General features: G+C 33.2%; 1 protein-coding gene across 2 annotated transcripts in view; it reads left to right on the top strand.

The window, feature by feature from the left end:
- The window catches only part of LOC127716634 (uncharacterized), a 75,586-nt gene that overhangs the window by 6,206 nt on the left and 43,093 nt on the right, over window positions 1-26,287 (top strand). For both annotated transcript variants that reach the window (XM_052222879.1, XM_052222878.1), the window contains exons 2-7: window positions 2,766-2,833; window positions 5,130-6,322; window positions 8,330-8,411; window positions 10,749-10,881; window positions 19,400-19,581; window positions 21,824-21,868. In XM_052222879.1, coding sequence (XP_052078839.1) covers window positions 2,782-2,833; window positions 5,130-6,322; window positions 8,330-8,411; window positions 10,749-10,881; window positions 19,400-19,581; window positions 21,824-21,868 — 1,687 coding nt within the window. In that variant the 5' untranslated portion in view covers window positions 2,766-2,781. The remainder of the gene's footprint in view (window positions 1-2,765; window positions 2,834-5,129; window positions 6,323-8,329; window positions 8,412-10,748; window positions 10,882-19,399; window positions 19,582-21,823; window positions 21,869-26,287) is intronic.

Genomic DNA, 26,287 nt, shown 5'->3' with positions numbered 1-26,287 from the left:
GTATTACAAAGCTGGACAACTTTTCAAACATATTTTTGTCATTGATGACGTCGATCATTTGAAGCTATATTTGTATTGGTGCAATACTATACAATTATAGCCTTTGTATGAGGTCGATACAAGGATATATTGACCTGAAAGAAGTATATTGACTGAGGACGAAGTTCGAGGTCGATGTTCTTCTTTGGGTCGATATAACCTGTATTGACCTCATACAAAGGCTACAATTGTTATATTATTAATTTCCGACCATATCTGTATCAAAATCGTCAGTGCATTATATTCTCTTTTTCGATCATTCAATTTTGTTGGAATTTTAAAGATATCATATTGCCTCTTTGACTATCACAACATATTAGTTGATATCTCAATTATTTTTTTTGTTTTTGTGTATACATCTTATGCATTTGAAGATTTTTTTTAATAAATAATCGATCATAAATATACACTTTTTAAAACTTTTAACATCATGAATTTCATAAGATGACGTCACAAAGTATGTCGATTTTTAGATATTCTAAACATAACCGTGCAATATCACTTTTTTATCCGCCGTTTTCAATCGACCTTTGAAAATATAGTTTAACATGTGACTATTCCTGAACGGATCAAATAAGTCAAAATATACAAATCAATAATATCATAGAATAGTGCACAGTAACGTTTGGTTACGTTCTGTAGGAAATATTGTGTTGCTATACACTAATAATTACATTACGTGTATGTTTCACGAGAATCCATTAGTTTAATTGGCTAACAATAATCGCGCGTCATTCAAAAATTAACCTTCATATCAGAATGAAATGTTGCATTCGTGATGACACGTGCTTCCACAAAAAAAGTGCACAGGTTAATAAAAGAAAAACTTGATAAAACTTTTTTTTCATGGTCTTATTAGCATAAAAATGTAATTATAAGAATGTGAATGGTAATTTTATTGGGGTGTAAAAGTGTTGATCGTGCACACATTTTTAAAATGAAGCGAAAATGTGCTTCGGTCAACACTTTTACACCCCAATAAAATTACAAAAAGAAGCATTGATTTCATTTGGTTTATTTTTATTTGCTGTCCGTGACACACTCACTAAATAGTACAAATATGCTAACTATGAGTTTTTTCCGACACAAAAATATGGCCAGTAAAATTAATATAGCTTTTTTACAATTAATTAAAGGGGCATTAGCCTACAAATTCATGTTCATCGATTTGAAAATTCTCATATTTAATTTCTAAAATACTAAAACGTATATTCCAATAAATGAAAGTCCAAAAGAAACAATTAACAATGCATGCACTCTTTATAATGTATCAGTATTTCTTGCGTGATGTTTTGTAGGCCGGATTAATAAACAAAATGGTTATTTCTGGTGGCTCCCTTGTTTTACTTCTTAATATTGACAATTTTTTAATGGATGCACAGTCTGACCTTATGCTGAACACATGCGCAACTCTTCTAAGGGTAAAGTTAAAGGTTACACGAATACGTATGCAAATGAGATTGAACTATTGACTTGCAAGCCAAAGATACATCAGCGATGGTTTTAGCTTATTTTGAAGAAATTAAACTAAACTTACTGCTAATAGCGAAATATTATTTCTATTTTCTGCTTTTATAGCTTTTATAAATGTTTGGAAACAACAAAAATATGATTTTTTGGCTAATTCGTAGCTAATGGCCCTTTAATTAAGACCTTGTATCGATTTTCAATACATTGCAGGTGCTTTGACATAATTTTTTTCAGCAAAATGGGGTTCGTTTGACTCTAACAGATGTAAGGGATTTATACGAAAAATACATAAAAGGTCAATTTTAAAAAAAATAATTATACATGATATCGCTGATTAATAATGATATTATTTAACATTATTACGACAAACATTTGTTTTGCAGTCCATTAGGTAGAAATTTTAGTTTTAAGCAGACCTTTTTTGTCACTTTGTCGTCATCCTCTTTATGCTTCCTTTATCTTACGAGCTAGGTTTGATTATAAGCTTTGTCTATGAGTTGCACAGGTTAAACGTAACAATAATCAATTGTCTATAAATATATTAATAAATAATTAAAAGAATATTGTATTTTAAAGAGTTGATTATATCGGGCAATATATCATGCAAAATATCATATCATTTTTACGATCAATATCTTATTACATTGTATTTCTAAACAAATATTCGGGTCATTCTTGAATAGCTTTTCATTTTGAAATCATTGACTGTGTGCTTTGATTATGAAATGAGAATTATGTGACTTACTTCTTGCATATATTATAACATCATCGCATCCGGGACTTTCCATCATTTTCTTTTTACAATTTAAAATATTTACAAAAAAACCCTACTTATCGCCTGTGTCTGACAGTACTAAGAATTTATACAGTTTTATTGGGGGGGGGGGGGGGGGGGGGCAATAGCACTTTTTGTTAATTTTTCATTAATTTTTTTTCAAGAAAATTAAATTTCATTAAAATCATAATTCAAATTGCTTTCCCTTTCTTTTAACTCTAAAATTAAAAAAAATGAATAACAATGAGAGAAAATGCCTGAATTTTTTGAAAGGTTTTAGTTACTTATATATGTGTCTTGAAACAACTCAGCATTATATATGGTGCAATTTTAAATACTTGGGAGTTTTAAATAAGACGTCCTTTGTGACTAATTAACACATTGACAACGCACTTAAAGATTAAATGTCAAAACAATAGAAAACCAATGTCTTTTCCAGGAGTTGAATGTTAATACAATAGAAAACCAATGTCTTTTCCAGGAAAGTCACTTAATGGATGATGGATTACATAGTCATGTTTTTTGTCCTCCTACTATTTCATTGCACAGGTAAGTTCATTAATTATGTTGACACATAGATTGTTTATTAATTATGTTGACACATAGGTGGGTTCATTAATCAGGTTGTCACACAGGTGGGTTGCTTAATTATGTTGACACACAGGTAAGTTGATTAATTATGTTGAGACTAAGGTGGGTTGATTAGTTATGTTGACACTCAAGTGGGCTGGTAAACTATGTTGACACATAGGTGGGTTGATTAATTATGTTGACACACAGGTAAGTTGATTAATTATGTTGACACAAAGGTGGTTTGATTAGTTATGTTAACACACTGGTGGGTTGATTGATTATGTTGACACACAGGCGAGTTCATTAATTATGTTGTCACACAGTTGGGTTGATTAAATATTTTAATCAACAGAATAAATTACTCTTTGAATTGCATATGAAAGTAAATTTTATTACATGGATTATTGAATAAAATCTTAAATAAATAAATACGGGTCCATTCTGTTCTGACATATTGTTAGTAGTTTTCTATAACTTATAAGAAAAAGAGGCGGAATATACCAAGATGGGATTTTAAAAAAACTCATAAGTCAAAGAGAAACTGACGGTAAAACCAAACTGACGGTAAAACCAAACTGACAACGCCATTGCAAAGAACGACGACGAAAAGACAAACAAGTCCACAAAAACAACATATAAAATCTGAAGAATGACCAACACGAACACAAAAAGAAATGGGGATGGGGATGGGGTTGGGGATGGGGGAGTCTTCTAGGGTACCACGAAAAAATGTTATTATCAATCGTGTATCAAGACCTCCTTCAAATGTCGGTGAAACTTGATATTATTGTCATAGCCAGAAATTAGTAGTACTTTTGCTAATTAATATTCATAATATGTAAATGAGGATTGTACCACGTGATAATAGTTTGAACTGGACTGGCTTGATATCATTAAAATCTTTAAAACACGGATATTATAAGTTGCCCGTTACAGAATCCTTGGTTATAATCACTCTGATATTTCCGTAAAGTTGTCAGGCGGTCAAAATCAAAACAATGAACGCGAATTTAGTGAATTTTTCGTGTTTTCGTGAGTTTATTCTTCTTTAAATAGGGGCATTTTAACTTTACGTGGGAACCTAGAGTTCAACGACTACACATACAAGGTTTGGACTTGCTTATTCTTTGGACATTCAAGTTTCAAGTTTCATCCCCGCAACCTGTTTTTTTAATGACCTTGTTAGCCAATTTTCAACACGAAGTTTGCAAATTTGACGTTTCAGCCATTTTAGCCTGTATTTTATACTGCAATGTTAAAAGCCTCTCGCTTCGATTCTTAAAATAGCTCAGTTGTAGTATGATTGCGTCCCTGTGCATTTGGTATACATATAGTGAACATACTCAAAAAGTTACAATGTAGTACAGTAAACACTGCATTGACTGGATGTAAAAGATGAGGCTAGACTTGTCTGTCTTGTACAATTTTTTCAACTGTTGTTGGATTTTGATTTCAAAGAAGTAATTTTCTTTCTATATAAAAATAAGGAGATGTGGTATCATTGCCAATGAGACAACCATCCACCAAACTTCAAATGAAGTAAGTATATATGCAACCGTATGGCCTTCAACAATGAGAAAAAAACCCATACTGTATAGTCGGATATAAAAGGCCCCCATGAAAAATATGAAACAATTCAATTGATAAAACTAACGGCATAATTTATTACAAAACAATTTACGAAAAACAAATATGACAGATGAACTAACGACAACCATTGAACTACAGGCTCCAGACTTGGGACAGGCACATAAAGAATGTGGCGTGGTTAATCATGTTTGTAAGCACTTGATCCTCCCCCTAACCTGGGACAGTGGTGCCCAACATAAGAACAAACTGTAATAAACTGTTCATTAAGATATAATGAAGTATACATAGTATTGAAATTTACAATTAATATAAATAAGAAAGATGTGGTATGAGTGCCAATGAGACAACTCTCCATCCAAGTCACAATGTATAAAAAGTTAACAATTATAGGTCAAAGTACGGCCTTCAATTAAGTCGATACTTTAATAAACATATCTTACATTTCTCATGTTACTCCTGTCCTGATTCAGTGAATTTAGGGTGTGGCTAACACTTTTATAAAGTGCTATTAGTACACGAAAACACAAAAAAAAAAAAAAGATAATTGAAAGGAAAGGAAAGACTGTAAGAAATACATGTATGACTATATTGCTTTACATTGTTGTAATTGGTAAATATTGAATTTGATTTTATCATTATTGTGTTATTGATTTTATGAAATGAAATTATACAAATATTACAGTTGTATCCGGAACAGTCTCATTTGTCATGGTACCGTTTGCAACTAACAGCACTGGCGAAGTGAATGTCTCCATCGAAGTTCAAACAAATAATTCAGATCCACAAATATCATTATCAGTAAAAAATGGGCAGGCAAATACACAGTTGTCCCCTAACCAGGCAGTTTATAACTTTCATGTTAGACCACGTGAACATCTTTTACCTGGTAATGTAACACAATCAGCTGTGTATATCAATATTGAAGCTGACGCTATTCGACAAAATCTAGTATCGTTAAGATTGATGATCGACGACTTGGAACCACTAACAGTATACCCAACTGAAAGTCTTGGAAAAGAATATAGAGTTATTACATATTGTCAGATTCTCGGAAGCTGTTTTCTAGCACTGGCTACTGTTCCTAATACAAACGGTACTGTTCATGTCAATGTATTTCTACCAAGAAACAAAAGTATGGAAGTACAGTATCACAATGCATCCTACAGTGAAGGACAACACATACAAATCCAGTTATCTGATAACGAGGCACTACTGTTGGAATGTAAAAAATGTGATTTCACCGGAACGCTTATAAAAAGTTCAGAAAATATTGCAGTCTTTGCAGGAGGAATTGACACGATAATCAGAAGGGGAGACGTTGAAAGTACATTCCTTGCACAAATGACACCCGTAGAAACTTGGGGAAAGGATTTTATTTTAGTTGATTCTAATATTGACGATATGGGTGACATGATCCGTATAATTGCTCGATATAATGAAACTGTTGTTAAAATTGATGGTCAGATCACAACGCGGATAAATTTGACAGAACATTATATACAACGAGCCCTAAACCGAGGAGATATTATTCACGTGACGTCAAATAAACCTATCATGATATGTCAAATACTTACAACGGGCTCAAAACAAGGTCTGATGTTGAATGTACCTCCAACTGAACAATACTTTGAAAATAAGTTTAATACTCACTGTAGATATAACGGATTTGCTATTATTAGTGGTGATGAGGATGTAACGATTAATTCTGAACAAATAATTATAGGTCATTCTGGATATATTGCAATTAAAATTGATAGCAGTTCCTGTTCATCCTCCAATTCAGGCTACAAGCATGGTACATTTTTTGGTCAAAAGGACCATCCCAACAGACCATATATCAAAGAAGTACAATATTTCAGTAAGCCGTTTCTACGGGTATGTACTGATTAATCCTTATTCATTTCCAATTTATTTTAATGTTCATATGAGACACAATGACTGAATGTAAACTTGGTGCATATATGTGACCAGCCATGAGATTTTCAGGCTAATGAAGGTACCAGGATCAAAATGATTTTTTTTTGCATTTTATAAAGTATACATAGATCCAAAACATCGTGACAAGTTATTTTACTATATTCTTCAAAATTAACAGAATTATGGTAATTTTTGTTAGTTTCGATTTTATTAAAAAAAATCTTTTTTTTTCGCATGTATGTTCATCTATTTTAGTTGTTATGTCATATTGTTTTGGTTTTTATATCATATCTATGAATCCAACAGTTCTACCATATAGCGTTAAAGAGAAATTTCTGAGCCTGCATATTCAAACTTGCGGGAGGATGATAAAAGGAACATTACAAATAAACTTTTTTTAATTTCTGCTGGTTATAGTCTTCTACAATATATACAGGAATCACAAGGATAAATAACTAGTACTAAGTAATGTATGTACTCCTCGAATTCTGAGTCGTGGTAGCATGTTCGCCTCGAGTGCAGAAGGTCATTGGTTTGAACCCCGGCCGGGTCAAACCAAAGACTTTAACATTGGTACTTGCTGCTTCTCCGCTAATCACACGGCATTAAAGAGTTAGAACAAAACCTGATCTGCTCGGAGTCGGAATAATGTGTCCGGGTAGTGTGACATGTCTCCCTGTGGACTGTTATCTTGTGAAATAGCACGTTGAAAATTCGTCTCAGCTTGTCGGTCTAGTAAAAAGCATAGTCCAAATAATTATGACGTCTTGAAAGGCTAATTTTTAATTTTTGGTGTGACGCCTTCCTACGACACAGTCTATCCAGACGTCATAATTATTTGGACTAGTAAAAAGCAGTGTTAATATTCATATCGCATTACCATGTGCTTGTCCTAAATATGTATTTAATTTGTCACTGGTCGTTTAACAGCCACCCGGCCATTATCATCTTTGAATTCTGGGACAGATTTCCCAAAACACCTAACGAGAAAGAATACTCCTGAGTCATGTACATTACAACTTAAAGTAGTTAAATATTTTGTGAAAGAAGCTATCAAATTAAAGTGTTGAATTCTACAGTCCAAAATCCACAAATTTAATCGTATAAAAATGAGGAAATACATTTCAATCATTTTGAAAAAGTAAATCTAAATATAATTTAGATTATAAATCTGCAGATTTGTTGAAATTCTCTTTGTATAATGCATGAAATGAAATGAAGACTAAATATAATAGGGAAATTCTGCAAAATGGGTGTACTGCGTGGACAGGGTGGAAGCCTTCGGATGAAATTTGACCACTTGAAAATGAAGGCATTTTGAACAGCGATTAGACATCTCAACAGGTCATCCAAGGAACCCATACAGAGCTGTTACAATAGCACTTATTTGTGCATATCGTATAGCCATACGGACGCCGCTTACAAGAAGGAGTCATACACTACAAATGTATGCCTTAGACGATGACCTTATTCCTTTTTCTCTACCCCGGGATTACCTCGGCTTTTTTTTAATCCATCTACTGCCTCCAATCATTCTTTGTGTAAGTGTAACCCTGTTTTGTTACTGAGACATTGGGGCCACCTGAAGAATTTCTCTGATTCTCCCTAGACGGCGACCTTACTCCTATATTTCTCTACCCCGGAATAACCTCGTTTTTTAAATCTATCTACTGCCTCTAATCATCCTTTGTGTAAGTGTAACCCTGTTTTGTTTGACATTTGAGCCACCTGACGAAGTTTTCTGATTCGCCCTAGACGGTCACCTTACTCCTATTTCTCTACACCGGTATGAACTTGTTTTTTTTTTAATCCATCTACTGTTTTCTAATCATCCTCTGTGTAAGTGTAACCCTGTTTTGTTTGACATTTGAGCTACCTGCAGAAGTCTTTTGATTCGCCCCTGTGTATTCTTGATTGTGAAATTATATTTTGTCTTCCAATTTAAAACATATCAATCAATTACAGGAAGTTTTCGTAAATAAGACTATGGTTCCAGGCGACAAAGCGGACAATGATAATGATGGGCAGATTGATGAAGATGATTGTGGTATGTATTTCAATAGGACTGACAGGATTCAGGGTGGAAGAAATATCGAGATAAAAGATATAAAAAAGGGAGATATGTTGGGTTACGTATGTCCTCTCATTAGCATTTCACAACTGAGCGCATTCATTTCAACGTTATCAGGTCTATTGTGTGTATACGTCTGTGGTTGAATTGCCATTTACAAATAATCACAGTTCAATAAAAAATTGGTCGAGTACAAATATTTGAACCCTCTAATTCACTTGACCAAGACGATATTTGGTTTTCAATTACATAAACGAATCAACACAAGTACACACTAGATATACTTTGGAATTGTTATTCATTTCATTATACTAGGGCCTTTTAATTATAGCTTACTTTATGGTATAGGGTATTTTTTCTCATTGTTGAAGGTCGTACGTTAGCCTATACTTGTTTACACCCACGACTTTTCCGATAGACAGATTGTCGCTTTCAAACACAGTTTACTTGTAATGAGCAACACAACGGATGGCGTATTGGAACAGGAACTGATTGCCTTTAAGAATAGAATAACATGTCGAGTTCACTTCTTCAACTTTTTAATTGATTTTCAATTTTTGTTATTCTCAACTGTTTTAAAAGTCTTGATTGTTATCTTCTCAAGGATCATATTGTCTATTGCTGATATATTTAGTTTTTGTGTCGTTTTGTCACACATCAGATAGTACGTATTGGGGTATACTGTAGTCCGCCCATCCGTCCACCCGCTTTTTCAACCGTTTGTCCGTATGTCAACTCTTCAAATCCAGTTATGCTTCAAAAAATTCACATGAAATTTCAACACTTATTATGATTGAAAGAAGAAAGCTCCCTTTAGATTTTGACCATTTCCAATTTTGTCATCCAAGAGTTATGGGACTTTGTTTGTGGACAATTGTTTAATTTTTCAAATGTTGTACAATAACACAACATTCCTGAGATACATTTTCTTGAAATTTCATCACAGTGCTCTGTCAATTTTCAAGATTTTCACTTTTGGGATTCTAGAGTAATGGAACTTTTTTCATGAAAATTTGTCTCATATTGTGCACTAACTCCATTATGCTTGAAGTGATATCATAGCACTGTTACGGTTATTGATGAAAGGTAGATTCCTTTCTATTTCGAAATTCTTCTAGTTTGCCGTGCCACAGTTATGGGACTTTAACTGTCCGATTCAAGTAAAAAATGTTTCCACATGTTGCACAATTTACTGGAAACCTTAATTATTGGTTGGAATTGGTGAAAGTAAGATACCTCAAAATTTTTTATCATTTTTTATTTGTCGTTCAGGAGTTACGGGACTTTAAACGTCATATTTAATTTGCAATGTTTACATGTCACACACCAGCTCTAAAATTCTTGGGTCAATTCACTACGAACTGTTCACTGTTGTTGGGATTGGCAGATGCAGGCTTGATTTTGAGATTTTTCTGGTTTGTCGTTCCAGATTTATGGGGCTTTTTAACAGTCATATTTGAGGCAATATACATACATCGAGTGATATCCTCAGAAAGTTTGTATACAGAACCATTTTAATAACCTCTAATAATGTAACCTCTTTTAAATATTCCTTTTTATTCAATTTAAACATGCAGAAGACGGGCGTATCATGCTCTTGCTCCTGACGCAGCTGCTTACTCCTTACTCAGATGCTTACTCCTTACGCAGCTGCTTATTGTGTTTGCTAATGGTTACGTCCTTCGAACTTTGTTTCATGTTTCGAGATCAGCCCTGACTTTGTTTTAACTATAGGCAGCTCCTACAATAACTTGGAAATCATAATGAAAGTTCCTTGCAGCTGGTCAGTTGAATTTATGGCTATCTCTAGATCTGCTTTTAAACTTTAAAAAATGCAAAATTTTATATATTTCGTTAGCGTATATGCTATAAACCTGTAGTATACAATCGTGTAGTTTCCAAACAGCTGTCACAACAGTTCGTTAACTATTCACAAAACAAGTTCTGGTAACAGTTACATTGCAATAAGACGAAATGGTAATTCAAACCACATAAAATAAAAGCTTTCGTTAAATTTCTTTAGAAAATGAATGTTGCATTTTATAATCACAACATAGTTTAAATTTATTCATTATCCACAATATATGCCCTGGGACTATTTATTGAGGTTTTTACATGTTTATTACATAATCGCAAACCCACTCTTTAAATAGTTCGCATAGAGTTAACATTAAGAAATTATTTTGTTTTAATGAGCTACACAAATCTCACGAAGTCAAAGAACATCTTTGAAACCATAAATTAATTCATATTATTTTTCTCAGACAGTTTTCTAAACTTCAATTTGAATAATGGCTTTTTATGCTTTCAAAGGTTTTTACCTTAGTTCAGTAAAAGCAAATTTTGAAACTGCCAGAACTGAATGTGAGAAGCTAAATAAATCAATAGCGATGATTGACACCATGGAAAGACATTTAATGGCAAAAGAGTTCCTGAAAGATAAAGGGTAAGTCTTTTGTTTAATTTCAATTTAACCTTCTGGACACTTGTGTTAATAAAAGTATAATTGGAAAAATGTGAACTTATCCGTTACGTAGGAACTATTTTGTTTTAAATATGTACTACTTTCCAGTATGTTCTTTTGAACGGGCCCGATTTGGTGGTGTTACATCTTACAAAGTCTATCCAAATTATTTTTGCAAATAATTCCGCTCAAGCCGGTGCTAGTGGCCGTCTTAAACTTGCAGTGAGGTGAGGTTTTTTTTTTTTTTTGGCTCCTTGTTGAAAGCCTCACTGTGACTTTGAGTTGAAGAAAAACAATAAAAGCGCTGTTCCTTTGCTTTTTGTGTGTTTTTTACTGGGCATGTACTGATTTTGTGTCATGGATGGATACCTCATATCCTTTGTTTTTAACCGGATTTTCGAAGGAAATATCGGTTATTAAAATGGTGATATACGGCGCCGGCTGGGCGGTTTGGCGGCTGCCAAACAGTGTCAGCACAATAACATGAAAACGCTTTATAAATTTTTTTTCAAATTTAAATATGTTGTTAATGAAGGTCTCTATTAATTTTCAAGATTTTAGTATATCTCTTTTGTGAGTTATCGCCATTTTTAATATCCAAAAGTAGAATTTTTAAATATTTTACTCTTATTATTATGTTATGATTTGTCTTATCTCAGAATAAAAGTTGGAGTGACAGATTTATTTGAAAATTATCTATTTCCTAAGTGGTAATGATTATAAGCTATATCATTAGACATTTTGAAGATTATTACATTATTAATTATGTTAGAGTACTATGTTAAACAACCATAGTTCTGTTCAATTAGATATTATAAATATTTCAGCATATGATAATGATTTATTTTCATTATTAATTAGATCTTGGAAATATTTTAGCATATGATAATCATTGGAGTGACAGATTTATTTGAAAATTTTCTGTTTTCTGATAAGATCTGTAGGACTGTATATATATACAGTTTGAAACTTACTAGTATTACTGTATAAATGAAGTTTGGAATTTACTGTTCATTATTAGACATTTTGTAGATAATTAAGTGTCCGTTAATCTTATATATTCTTACCCCTACCTCACTTCAATTTGATAATGTGCTTTTATATTGTAAACGGTAGAGATCCCTACTCCTAAACCATATATATTCTTGTATGGGACAATAAAACAAATCAAATGAAATATTGGGATAGTCCTCGGGTTCACAGCTACCCTCCTTTTTTTGAAAACTTGTAAATGTGCAAGCTCCCCACCCTGAAACCATATATATTCTTGTATGTTACAAATCAAATGAAATAAAAGGTGAGTCCCCTGTGGTCACCCCCAGCGTGTCTGTTTGAGAACTTGTAAACGGTCGAGATCCCCACCCCTAAACCATATATATTTTTGTATGGGATAAAAAAGAGATCAAATGAAATATAGGGGAAGTCCACGAGGGTAAACCCCACCCCCTTCTTTTTGAAAACTTGTAAACAGTCAAGATCCCCACCCTGAAACCATTGTTCTTCTTGTATATTACAATAAAACAAATCAAATGGAATAAAAGTCGAGTCCCCTTGGGTCACCCCACCTTTTTCCTGTTTAAGAACTTGTAAACGGTAAAGATCCCCACCCCTAAACCATATATATTCTTGTATGGGACAATAAAACAAATCAAATGAAATTTAACGGAAGTCCACGGTGGTAAACACCACCCCTTTCTTTTTGAAAACTTGTAAACGGTTGAGAACCCCACCCCTAAACCATATATATTCTTGTATGGGACAATAAAACAAATCAATTGAAATTAGGGGAAGTACCCTGGGGTGACCCCCACCCCTTGTTTTTTGAAAACTTGTAAACAGTCAAGATCCCCACCCTGAAACCATATATATTCTTGTATGTTACAATAAAACAAATCAAATGAAATAAAAGTCAAGTCCCCTCGGGTCATCCCCACCTTCTTTCTGTGTAAGAACTTGTAAACGGTCAAGATCCCCACCCCTAAACCATATATATTCTTGTATGGGACAATAAAACTAATCAAATGAAATATAGGGGAAGTCCATTGGGGTAACCCCTACCCCCCTTTTTTTGATAACTTGTAAACGGTCAAGATTCCCACCCTAAAAACCATATATATTCTTGTATGGGACAATATATCAAATTAAATGAAATATAGGGGAAGTCCACGGGGGTAAACACTACCCCCTTCTATTTGAAAACTTGTAAACGGTCAAGATCCCCACCGCGAAACCATATATATTCTTGTATGTTACAATAAAACAAATGAAATGAAATAAAAGGTGAGTTCCTTGGGGTCACTCCCACCTTCTTCCTGTTTAAGAACTTGTAAATGATGGAGATCCCCGCCCCTAAACCATATATATCCTTGTATGGGACAAAAAACAAATCATATGAAATAAAGGGCAGGTCCCCTGGGAAAATTAATCAGTTTGTGTGTGTTATATTTGAACATAAATTAAATATATATATAGGGTTCTTTCAAGTGCTGAATCTGAACTTGTTTTTAATTAGATAATAATCTATTTTTATTATGAGATAAAGTTTTTGACATTGATAGATAAGTTGCAGATCTGTATTATTTTTTGACACATGAAAGAAACAATATTAGCAACTATTAATTAAATTTGATTATAATATGGAAATAGATATAACATCATATCTGATTTTAGAGAAGTATTTTGCTGGTTTTTTAATGGTTTATGGAAATAAGTTTGAGTTATTTGTTTTGAAAAGTGATGTGTTTAATTGATAGATATAAAATCATATCTAATTTTAGAGATTTATGAGTGGTTAAGTCATATCTAATTTTAGAGTATTATTTTGGTGTTTTATTACTGGTTCATGGAAAAAAATTTGAGTTTTATCTTGTAAACGATCGAGATCCCCACCCCTAAACCATATATATTCTTGTATGGGACAATAAAACAAATCAAACAAAATATTGGGGGAGTCCCCGGGACCAACCCCACCCCCCTTCTTTTTTAAAACTTGTAAACGATCAAGATCCCCACCCTAAAACCATATATATTCTTGTATGGGACAAAAAAACAAATCAAATGAAATATAAGGCGAGTCCCCTAGGGTCACCCCCACCCCATCCTGTTTGAGAACTTGTAAACGGTCGAGATCCCCACCCCTAAACCATATATATTCTTGTATGGGACAATAACACTAATCAAATGAAATATAGGGGAAGTCCAGGTGGGTCACCCCCACCCCCTTCTATTTGATAACTTGTAAACGGTCGAGATCCCCACCCCTGAACCATATATATTCTTGTATGGGTCAATAAAACAAATCAAATGAAATATTGGGGAAGTCCATGGGGGTACCTCCCCACCCCCTTCTTTTTGATAACTTGTAAACGGTCGAGATCCCCACCCCTGAACAATATATATTCTGGAATGGGACATTAAAACAAATCAAATGAAATTGAGGGGAAGTCCCCTGGGGTAACCCCCACCCCCCTTCTTTTTGAAAACTTGTAAATGGTCAAGATCCCCACCCTGAAACCATATATATTCTTGTATGGGACAATAAAACAAATCAAATGAAATATAAGGCGAGTCCCCTTGGGTCACCCCAACCCCTCCTGTTTGAGAAATTGTAAACGGTCGAGATCCCCACCCTGAAACCATGTATATTCTTGTATGGGACAATAAAACAAATCAAATGAAATAAAAAGCGAGTCACCTGTGTCACCCCACCCCCTCCTGTTTGAGAACTTGTGAACGGTCGAGATCCCCACCCCTAATCCATATATATTCTTGTATGGGACAATAAAACAAATCAAATGAAATATAGGGAAAGCCCATGGGGTAACCCCCACCCCCTTCTTTTTTGAAAACTTGTAAATGGTCAAGATCCCCACTCCGAAACCATATATATTCTTGTATGGGTCAATAAAACAAATCAAATGAAATATAAGGTGAGTCCCCTTTTGTCACCCCGACCCCCCCCCCTCCTGTTTAAGAATTTGTAAACGGTTGAGCTTTTCATTATTAATAAGATAATACCACATTGAGGTCCAAAGGGTCCTAAATTAAACTTTTGTTTAATTTCATCAAATATTGAATTCTTTGGTTCTTTGATATGCTGATTCTAACAATGTTTGAGTGTTAAATCATATCTAATTTTAGAGAACTTAGTCATCACTGGTTGTTGTTATTATATTATTGATTATAATTTGAAAAATTGCATCATATCTTATTTTAGAGAACTATTTATCCAGTTTGAGTTATTTCCATTTGCACAGAAAATATTATGGATAAAATTAACCTGTGTTTCATTTCAACATAAATTAAATATATATATAGGGTTCTTTCAAATGCTGAATCTAAACTCTATTTAAATATTAGATTTTTAGGCCCAGTTTTCAAGTTGGTCCAAATCAGGGTCCAAAATTAAACTTTGTTTGATTCAACAAAAACTGAATTTATGGGGTTCTTTGAAATGCTGAATCTAACCATGTATTGAGAGATTTTGGATTGTGGGCTCCTTTATCAAATTGGTCCACATTGAGGTCCAAAGGGTCCTAGATTAAACTTTTGTCTGATTTCATCAAAAATTGAATTCTTGGGGTTCTTTGATATGCTGGTTCTAATATGTACTTAGATTTTGGATATTGGACCATAATAGGTATTTAAAAGTCCAATTTCAAATATATCAGTTCTTTGACTACATTCATTTTGTGTCACAAACCTATGATGTGTCAAATATTCAATCACAATCCAAATTTATAGCTGTTTTAAGTTTAAATGTAGTGTCCATACTTGCTCAACTGTTCAGGGTTCGACCTCTGCAGGAAAATCCGGTTTGCTGTGTCTCTGACAGCCTCTTGTTTTTAGTCCCCTACCGACGAAGTCGAAGGGGACTTTAGGTTTGCACTCTGTCCGTCTGTCTATCCGTCCGTCTGTCCATCCGTCAGTCCGGCAACTCAGCTTTCCACACTTTTTTTCTTCGTTCTTGAAGATATTGATTTGATATTTGGTATATAGTTTTATCATGACAAGTTATAGATCAAGTTCGAATTTTGTTCCGGTCTGCTGATTTAGTCCAGAGTTATGGTCCATGAAAAAACTCCAGAACTAATGTTAGAGTACTATGTTAAACCATATAATCTGTACAAAGGGAGATAACTCATTTTTTAAAAGACATTCTTTGGTAAATTGTTTGAGGAATTTTGTGGCAGGTTTATATGTTATTTTGTATAAACTAATTTTCTGAATGCTGCATGTATATATATATATATATTTTTATTAAGTGAAATCCTTTAATTAGATAATAATCTATTTTTATTATATATTTCATTACATTACATTGTGTAGATAAAAGTTGTTGAAATTTTATAGGTAAGTTACAAATCTATATTAGTTTGTGACAAATGAAAGAAAAAATATTTGGAACTATTAATTATATTTGATTATAATTTGAAAATAGATATACATTGTATTACATCATATCTAATTTAAGAGTGTTATAGGTTTTCCACACTTTTTTTCATCATGCTTGAAGATATTGATTGACAATTGATAAATAGTTTTATCAAGACAAGTTACAGATCAAGTTCAAATTTTTGTTTCGGGCTGATAATTTTGTGCAGAGTTATGGTCCTTGGACTTGAAAAAATTCACTCATATATTCAGTTTTCCACACTGTTTTTAGTCATGCTTGAAGATATTGACTTGATATTTTCTTTTTGTTTACACCATGACAAGTTATAGAACAAGTTAGCATTCTGTTCCAGTATAAAGAATTTTTACCCGGTAAGGGACAATGTATTGCCATGCAATACTCTCAGAATGCTTGTTATTATAATAACTTCAATGAGTCCTATAACAAATTACTTGGCATTCTTTTTCCATTTTTAACATTTCGATGCTGATATTTTCATATTTCATACAAAGTCGTAACGGAATGCTTAATACAAAGTGAGTTAATTGTGTCGAAGGTCGGAATACTAGAAAGTATAATAAATATACTTTGTGTCCCATTGAAATCGAAAATCACAAATTATTATAAATCAAGCAAATAACATACAAAATAAGTGTGCCGATGTCAGTATTTCCATTTTTGGATGTTGCCTTACATATTTGATTTAGGCCTTCCAGCTTCTTACATTTAAAACCCCCTCCTAAATAGCCTCTAAGACTTTTTTTGAGGTTTTGTAATCAAAAGGTAATTATAGCTGAGGAGCATTCTTCCCTCAAATTTTGCCACAAAATGTCTAATACAAAGATGTTGTAAAGTATCTCTGGTAAAGGCTGTTTCTTATATTAAATTTGATAAAAAAAATGAGTAAAATGTCCATTTACTTAATGAATGGCTTTTATTTATTTTGAATTTATTTGTTCAATAAATTCAAAATAAATAATAGCCATTCATTATAAATAAATTTCTATCAAAAATAAGGCTCAAAGAGCTTTTTATATTATTTATATTAACAATAACAACGTACACACATGTTGGCGTATGAATACACAACGTCAGAGTGGGTGTGTCGATATAAAAATTGACAATATTGAAAATAAAGGTAATACTTTTAACCAATCAGAAGACAGTAAATACACCAAATTTATTTATAATCAAATATTAAAACAGTAACATCCCAAAGGAATTGTATGCACTAAAATGACCAGATCGTGTGATCATATTCCTTTATTAATAAAATTAACATAATTTGGAGATCTTTTGAGATCTATTTTTTAATTTTTCCACGTAATCTGAGGTTTTTATTATTTCGGATGCTGCTAAAAGACATTAAACTAACTTTAGAAAATACATGTATCACCTTTGGTAATCGTTCTGATAAAAAAAAAGTAAAATGTGAACAGTTTTCGGAAATAGTCAGTTTAATCATACATGTAAGATCAGGAAGAGAACATTTAAATGTGATACGAAGACACCCTGTCGTGCACTATACAAGCACAACTGCATGTAGTCAGATTGTTGACTTTCTCTTTCACAAGGTATCAGTCCACCAAAAAATATATCACCCTAATCAGACACGTTATTCAGAATCCGACCAATCTTTTCCCTAACTCTTAAATACCAAATGCTTCGCTGATAAGCAGGAAACAAAATTTTAAAGTGTTCGATTTCACCCAGCTGCGGATCAAACCCACGAGATTTCGCACTCATGTCGAGCAAGCTACCATGGACAATCGACTAGATAAAAAAGTTTAAAACGCACAAGTTGCATTAATAAATTAGTTGCCATTTACTGCAAGGGAATATAAGGGTAGCCATAACCGTCGATTGTCAATTTTACTCAGGAATATGCAATTTGTGGTTTTGTATACAAATGAGTTAAATCCACCGCAAATATACCACGTTTATAAATCTTGGTCAATGCTGAAACACTGATGTCATGGTCGAGCATTAGAGCTTACTGATTGTTTTCTATCTTGAACGTTCAGACACGAAAGATTCAAATGTCTACAAATTGACATCATCAAAAAGATTTTGTTAAAACAGATAACAAACTATATCATAACATATATTATAGAAAGAACGGTAGGCGACGAAATAAAGGTTTTCCTGAAATCATTTTCTCTAACTATAATATCTCAAATGGAGATATAGTTCCTAATTATAAATATATAGTCAAGATCTGTGAAACATTTTAAACACGATAGGGGAAACTACTTAGATCAAAATATGTTTGACGCAAATAGTGGTCAAAAGGGTATGCAACGCAGTAGCAAGGACAAATAACAATTCCTCCATGTTGTGCTGTTGCACGTTACATTGGAAACCCATCGAACAAAAAAATTGCACTATACAAAGTATTGTATATTATCTTCGGTGTTCATTTGAAACAAGATACAGTAATGAACAGTACAACTATGGACATACGTGTCCTTCCAGCACAGGTGATGTGGCCCTCCTGGCAGCAAGAGGGATAATTCAATCACAATTGTTCACCAATATATTTTTTTCATACCGAAACATAAAAGTCCCTATGTAGAGGCAGGCTCATGTCATCATGTCAAATGTACCAGTATTTGCATCGGTGTAACAAAAATATAGTGTGTGTGTTGATATTTTAAAATCTTTCATCATGTATAGTCATCTACATGTATAAAATGTTGAATGGGTTGGAAAAATATCCATTTAACGGACATTTAATTTTAAAGTGTCACTTTTCTAAATGCGATTAAAGATGTTAATTTTATTTTCAACAAAAATAATTTTAATAATCAAGACAATAATAAATAAATAAAGTAAAACTGTAGTACCGGGATGGGAGACAAACTCGTTTAGTAATAGTAAATACAATTTTGAAATGAGCTAATGGTACGGACACATGTCTGTTTATGGAAGACCGTATGTTGACCTATGTCGTTAGCTTTATTGTATTGTTGGGCTGTTGTCTAAAACATGCGCAAAATTTTCTTTTGGTCAAATAGAATATATTCATGCTTACCTTGCATACAATTTATATAACTATTCATTTCAATGTTGTTACTAGTAGCTTGCAACTGTATGTCTTTTCAGAGTCTCCAGAAATTTTGCGTTCATAGGATTGAAAAGACAGATGAATAACACAATATCTAACTTACGACTTTGGGAAAGTGGACAACCAGAAGATACAAATCAGGGATGTGTTGTTTTTAAATTTGTCAATGCTAAATTGCATGATGCACCATGCACCGAGAATCACTACTTCTTATGTACCGGTAAGAAGAAAAAAATTACAAGGAGGGGGGGACAATCAAAATCATTTGTTTAAAGATGGTCATAATGACCCCAACAGAGATACACAAAATTCAACAAAACAGCATTCAAAATACACATTGTGTCAACTCAGATGCTCAGGTAGAGTAAACAATTCCTGCTCCACAAGTGACACTTGTGATGCTCTTGACATACGGTGTATGATTAAGTCTGGCTCAAGGAAAAGAGAGGTATTACGACTACGATCGATAGAACATATACAAGGGCATTTATTACACGTTAATTGTGTAATGACTAACCCTGTCATGATGGAGTCTGAAAAATCTTCGGAGAGTTTATTTCAAATTTACCTTTAAAAACAATTGATAGAGAATATTCCCAGTAAGATAAATTCAAAGGAAGACATTTATCGATCGAATCCATAAATTTGGCTACATTACCCTTTTCCTTCCCGCATATCGTCATATATAACTATACGGTATAACTGTAAAAGATACCAGTTTATACCTTCACAAATCATAAACTTTTGAAAGGCTGAAGATACCATAGGGAAATTCAAACTCATGAGTCGAAAACAAACCGACAACGCCAACTGAAAAAGAAAATAGAAATTGAAGACAAACAATATAAAAATAAGAAGATGTGGTGTGAGACAACTCTCCATCAGAGACCAAATGACATACAAGTTAATAGCTATAGGGCACCGTACGGCATTCAACAATGAGAAAAACCCATACCGCATAGTTCGCTATCAAAGGTCCCGAAATGACAAATGTATAACAATTCAAACAAGAAAACTAATGCCTGATTTATGTACAAAACAATGAACGAAAAACAAATATGATATGCAGCAACAAACGACAACGACTGAATTACAGGCTCCTGACTCGGGACAGGCACATACAGAGTGTGGCAGGTTTCAACTAGTTTGCTTGCGGCAAACCCTTTCCTTAACCTGGTACAGTGGTGTAACAGTAGGTATACAACATAATAACAAACTAAACAAACTATAAAAATCAGTTGAAAAGGGCTTAAGATCGATACAAGGCAGAAAAACAATGAACAAAACATAAACCGGACGTGGCAGGGAATTTATACATCCCCACAACAAAAACGACACTAAGTACATGTCTGAGAGTACTCGCAGTTACTGACAGCTAGTTCAAACCATAACAACTAATAATAAAATCATGTATCCAAAACTAAAATATCAATCAATCAATCAGTACAAATCCAACATACAATGGATTTAGTGTAAAGACGTCATTAACCACAGAGAAAAACATGACCAAGATACAGGTATCGATAGATTGTAGAACCGTGAATGTGCATATGTATTTAACATTAATATTTAGTTTGATTTTAATTTACTGATTATAAAATCTATATTTATACCAATAAAAACAATATTCAAAGATCATATCACAGTGTTGAATTGGTCACCTTTTAGAATAAGTTTATTTTAAGGATCGTATCTTAACTTCCGGGCTCAGTAAACAACATCTCCGTTAAAAATTATGATGTGGTATCCCGTTTGAAATAAATTTTCTACGTGTACAGCCAAACTTCCAAACCAAATCTTTGTATCTATTGAAAAAAATTATAAAGGTTTTAGGTCATTTGTGGTAACGAAATCCCTGACTTTATTATTTACCAGTAATACATAGATTACGTTCATTGAAATCTGAAACGTCGCTACACACACGGGCACAGCGAACGAGTTTGTGACAAATAAACACCGTAAGATTGTGCCAAAGGAACATCACCGTCCAAAATAGGAAAATTAACAATAGGGAACGAACAATCGTCCCTCTGTCGTGAATTTTTGTGTAGAGTTTCCCGTGTAAAACTGAAATATCTAAATCTAGTAATGGACAGTAATTACCGTTTGTGTTTGATTTATTTAAAGTAAGTCATTAAAACACAAACTAGAAAACTAAAGACAGGTGAAAATATTCGTCGTCATCTGCATGTATAACAGTTATTCCATCTGTTGACAATTTATGGCAGCAATCACCAACAAAACTGGCCTAGGAAGTACAGAAAGGGTATATTATTATTAATAAAATGGGAGACCTACAATAATCATAACAAAAGTGCTATCTGTATGATTATTTATTATTATAAATCATGTATGCAGGTTCTAAACAATGTTTACCAAATGTATTGGTAAGTCATATGATCTTATTTTTTCATACATGGGATATTTTCATTTTTAAAGTACATTGCTCAATACTTTTTCAGATTGGATCAGAGACGATAATGACGACTGTCCGCCAGAAATTTATGGTAAGAAAATTCACCATATTATGATTAAAAAGACGAATAAAATGATACGGTGCTTTTGGTCCGCTTTTGCTTTTTGTCCGATAATTTTGCTTTTTGCCCGATACTTTTGCTTTTTGTCCGTTGGTTTTTGTCCGTTTTGCTTTTTGTCCGATAATTTTACTTTTTGTCCGACACTTTTGCTTTTTGTCCGTTGCTTTTCGTCCGATAATTTTGCTTTTTGTCCGACACTTTTGCTTTTTGTCCGTTGCTTTTGGTCCGTTTTGCTTTTTGTCCGCTGATTTTGCTTTATGTCCGATATAATAATTTGTATATTTTTTGCAGGTTTCATTTTGAACTTCGAAACACCATGACCTTTTTGGAGTTAAATACAAACCATACTCACTTTATAAATGATTTGTACATGAAATATTCGTTTCTTTCACTAGATATAAGAAGATGTGGTATGAGTGCCAAATTGAATGAAACAACTCTCCATCCAGTATGATCAATATGTTCTGAATTTACCGCTCACTTACGTTTAAAATGATTCATTGGAAAAGTTTTAGAAGATCTTTATTATGAGCATTTATGATCATTTATAATTTTGACATACATTTAGTTTCGCCTGAGAAGAGCTTGTCCTTGATTTAATTTTCGTTGTTTTGTTTGTGTATATGCTGATTGTAGGGTGCACATGTCCGACCGGTAGGTTTCACCTAACCTTTTGTCAATGTTTCTATTTTTATGGTTCGGTTTTTTTTTTTCTGATGCTTTTTAAGCAATGGGTCAATTACAATTAGCGTATGCAGGGCTTGTTATTTCTACTAGAATATTGAACGGGGTTCATCTAACATTGGCCTTATTTTCATGTGCTATTGGTCGATGCTTATTTTTCATGAGATTTTGGTGGATTTTTTTTAATAATCTCATTGTAGACCAAGTATATTTTCTGAAATGATTGTAATGTGAACATACTATTCGCAAATAGTATGTCTGAAATTTAATACATTTTTATGGTTTATTTGTTTGTCTTAATGAGTGTGGTATCTTAGATAATAAATACAATAGGTGGACACTATTGGTTGTATTGGATGATTGCAATATATAGATGTCTAATTGCATGTAAACTGACACTGCCCTTACTTTCGTCATTTATCGATCAATCATGAGTTCTCGACATAGGCTAGATTTAATTTATGTATGATTTACATATCCGACAAGAAGTGGCAATCTGACCTTGACCTTAGTTTCATAGTTCATTGGTCAATTTTTAGTATTGGTGGTTATAGGTCTGTATCTCGGATAATAATTAAAACATTCATGAAAGATACCATGCAGATGTATAACTGTATTCTCCAAACTCGCGTTTCCCTACAAAGGATTCATCAGTGACGGTCGATTTAAAAAAAAAATATATGGAACTTAGAATAATTGTTAAGATTGCCAATGAAACCACTCTCTTCAAGAGACCAAATGTCTTTGATGATAGAGACTACATGACACCGTACGTCACTCAACGCGGAGCAGAAATCTTCACCTCATAGACAATCAAAAACGTGAAAATCATCGGCATTATTTATAATGCATAAACCTATAAACCGAAAAGATAGCGTAAGAATAGATATAAGAAGATGTGGTATGAGTGCTAATGAGACAACTCTCTCATCAAAGTCACAGTTTGTAAAAGTAAACCATTATAGGTCAAAGTACAGTCTTCAACACGGAGCCTTGGATCACACCGAACAGCAAGCTATGAAGGGCCCCAAAAATGACATGTGTAAAACCATTCAAAGGGGAAAACCAACGGTCTAATCTATATAAAAAACGAGAAACGAGAAACACTTATGAACCACACCAACAAACAAGTTTTTCAGATACTTTTACTAATCGGTCAACTTGACTTATTTTGTTGACCCATTTTCTTCAAGACTATTTTGCCGACAATAATACAAATTTCCCAATCATGAATTTCATTGATAGAGGGTTGCTGCTCACAAAGAAGCTGTTAAACCAAGAGTTCCAAGTGGTGAAGTTAAAATCATCCCTCGTAAGTTTTACGGACGCCATCAAGAGTTGGTTGACCGTTATGGAATATCTGTTTCACAGATGATAGCGGATAGGTTTCAAATGTCTGAACTACAATCCTGTCCCCTTTTCCCTGAATGTGGCCTACCAAATTAGACTTGTTACCGGCTTTGTACTAACATGAGCAACACGATGAGTGCCACGTGTGTAGCAGGAAATACTTTTAAAAAAGAAGATGTGGTATGATTGCCAATGAAACAACTCTCCATAAGAGACCAAATGACACAGAAATTAACAGCTATAGGGCCCCGTACGGCCTTCAACAATGAGCAAAGCCCATACCGCATAGTCAGCTATAAAAGGCCCCGAAATCACAAATGTAAAACAATTCAAACGAAAAACTAACGGCCTAATTATTGTACAAAAAAAATAACGAAAAACAACAGCAACAAACACCAACCACTGAATTACAGGCTCCTGGGGACAGAAAACATACATACAGAATGTGGCGGGGTTATACATGTTACCCTTCCTGAGCACCTAAGATCACCCCAGTTTTGCTCAGTATGTTATGTTTTGTGTACTTTAATTGTTTGTGTGTTTGTCTTTTTCTTTTTTAGCCATGACGTTGTCAGTTCATTTTCGACTTCTGAGTTTCAATACCCCCTTGGTATCCTTCGCCTCCCTCTTTAGATGGAACATTTCTACTTGAAACCTTAGATTTTCCATTTTCCTTATCTATCTGTAAGCTTGAAACATTGTGTATGGTTTTATCCTGAGAAAATGCATAGCATCCTTGTTGAAGGTCTTGAAATAAATAATTGCTTTGAAATGTCAATTTTACATCTTTTTTTTGTATCGAGGCATATTATTTATTAATTTGAGTTGTTTAATTTATTTTTGAATTCGTTTCAGACTAATGATTTGTTGCCTTAGTTATGGCCCTTGAAAAAGGAAACTTTGAAAATATGTAGATACAAGTATTGTTACGATTTGCATGCATAAACTATCGAACTCGTGGTTGCAAATTCAGAAAATGTCATTGGCGTTAAATATCGATCATTCTAGGGCTTGAGCGAGCTTTTTTCTGTGGTATGGGTTTACTCACTGTTAAAAGCCGAGCAAAAACTGGTTTATAATGATCACACTTTTGATTATTGGCTTTACTGGATAGTCATCTAATGTACAAATATACCACACAAGTTTTACACGAAACCATTGGATTGGCATGAAATTTCTGATGTCTTCTGATTTTTTAGTCAATAAGAAGTCAAACTTTCCGCTATACGGTATTTGCATGTATAGATTAAAATACAAAACATAAGAAATAAAAAATTCTGATAAAAAAGTTTTAATGAAAGAAAAATACATCTTCCTGATGTGTAAAAACACAGTAAATACATTTAGAAAAGTGTCTTTTGTACCACCTTCAGAGGTATCTTTCCTTAAAAGTCAAAACGTATAGTCAAATTGGTAAGAAAAGAATTGTGAACATTATATGACATTAATATGTGTTTGTGTTCTTAAACATACAAATCTCTCTTATTGTTTTAAATATTATAAACGTTTGAATGAATTGTACAAGTAATCCATACTTTCACGACTACCCTCTGCCATTAAGGGCATACAATACAATTACAGGGGAGGTAATGGCGTTGCTAACGTAAAATGTAATTTTCGCGAGGTCAAACTGTGACATATCGGGAAATGACTGTTTTTTTTGTGATTTAAACTGATTTAACTTGAAAACGAGTACATGGACCCCTCTTTTTTAAAATTGCATTATGTTTGATTACGTATGAAGATTATTTGTACCAATTTTAATGAAAAAGTCAACATTGATTTTTTTTTAAAATTTGATAAATCTACCGCAAAAATTCCGTTTTTCCTAAGATTCCAAAACTTTGTTAAACATTAACTATTTTCAAAGAATTGAAGAACATACTAAGAGATGAGTAAAGAAGATTTTCATAATTTTTGTACAAAAATCCGCTTGTATTTATCTGTTGAAATAAAAAAGTTAGGTGTGTCTATCAAAAGGATAGAAATGTCCAAAAAACCGAAATTTTGACCCCTTTTATCTCTTAAAGTAGCACATGAAGGTATATTTTTATAACATAATTGAATTGCTTAAGTGAAAACTATAGCTTGTATGCAAATTTTCGTTAAAAAAACATCATGGGATCGAAACTGTATTGTATGCCATTAAAGAGAAACTATTAAATTTTTGAATGACCAGATTAATGTTAAATATACTTGAAAATTCATTCACTTTAGCTTAAATGTTTTACCTAGTATATGCAAGTCCTTTTTTGGATACCGGGAGGTGTAATCTACAAGATCCTACAAGGTAGTAAAATTCAAAACTTCTCCGTCTTATCTTCTTATGATAAGGGGTTCCAAAAAAATCTGATA

The sequence above is a fragment of the Mytilus californianus genome, unplaced genomic scaffold (assembly GCF_021869535.1).
Source record: "Mytilus californianus isolate M0D057914Y unplaced genomic scaffold, xbMytCali1.0.p SCAF_9, whole genome shotgun sequence".
Classification (NCBI taxonomy): domain Eukaryota; kingdom Metazoa; phylum Mollusca; class Bivalvia; order Mytilida; family Mytilidae; genus Mytilus; species Mytilus californianus.
This window is presented reverse-complemented; position numbering and strand designations above follow the sequence as displayed.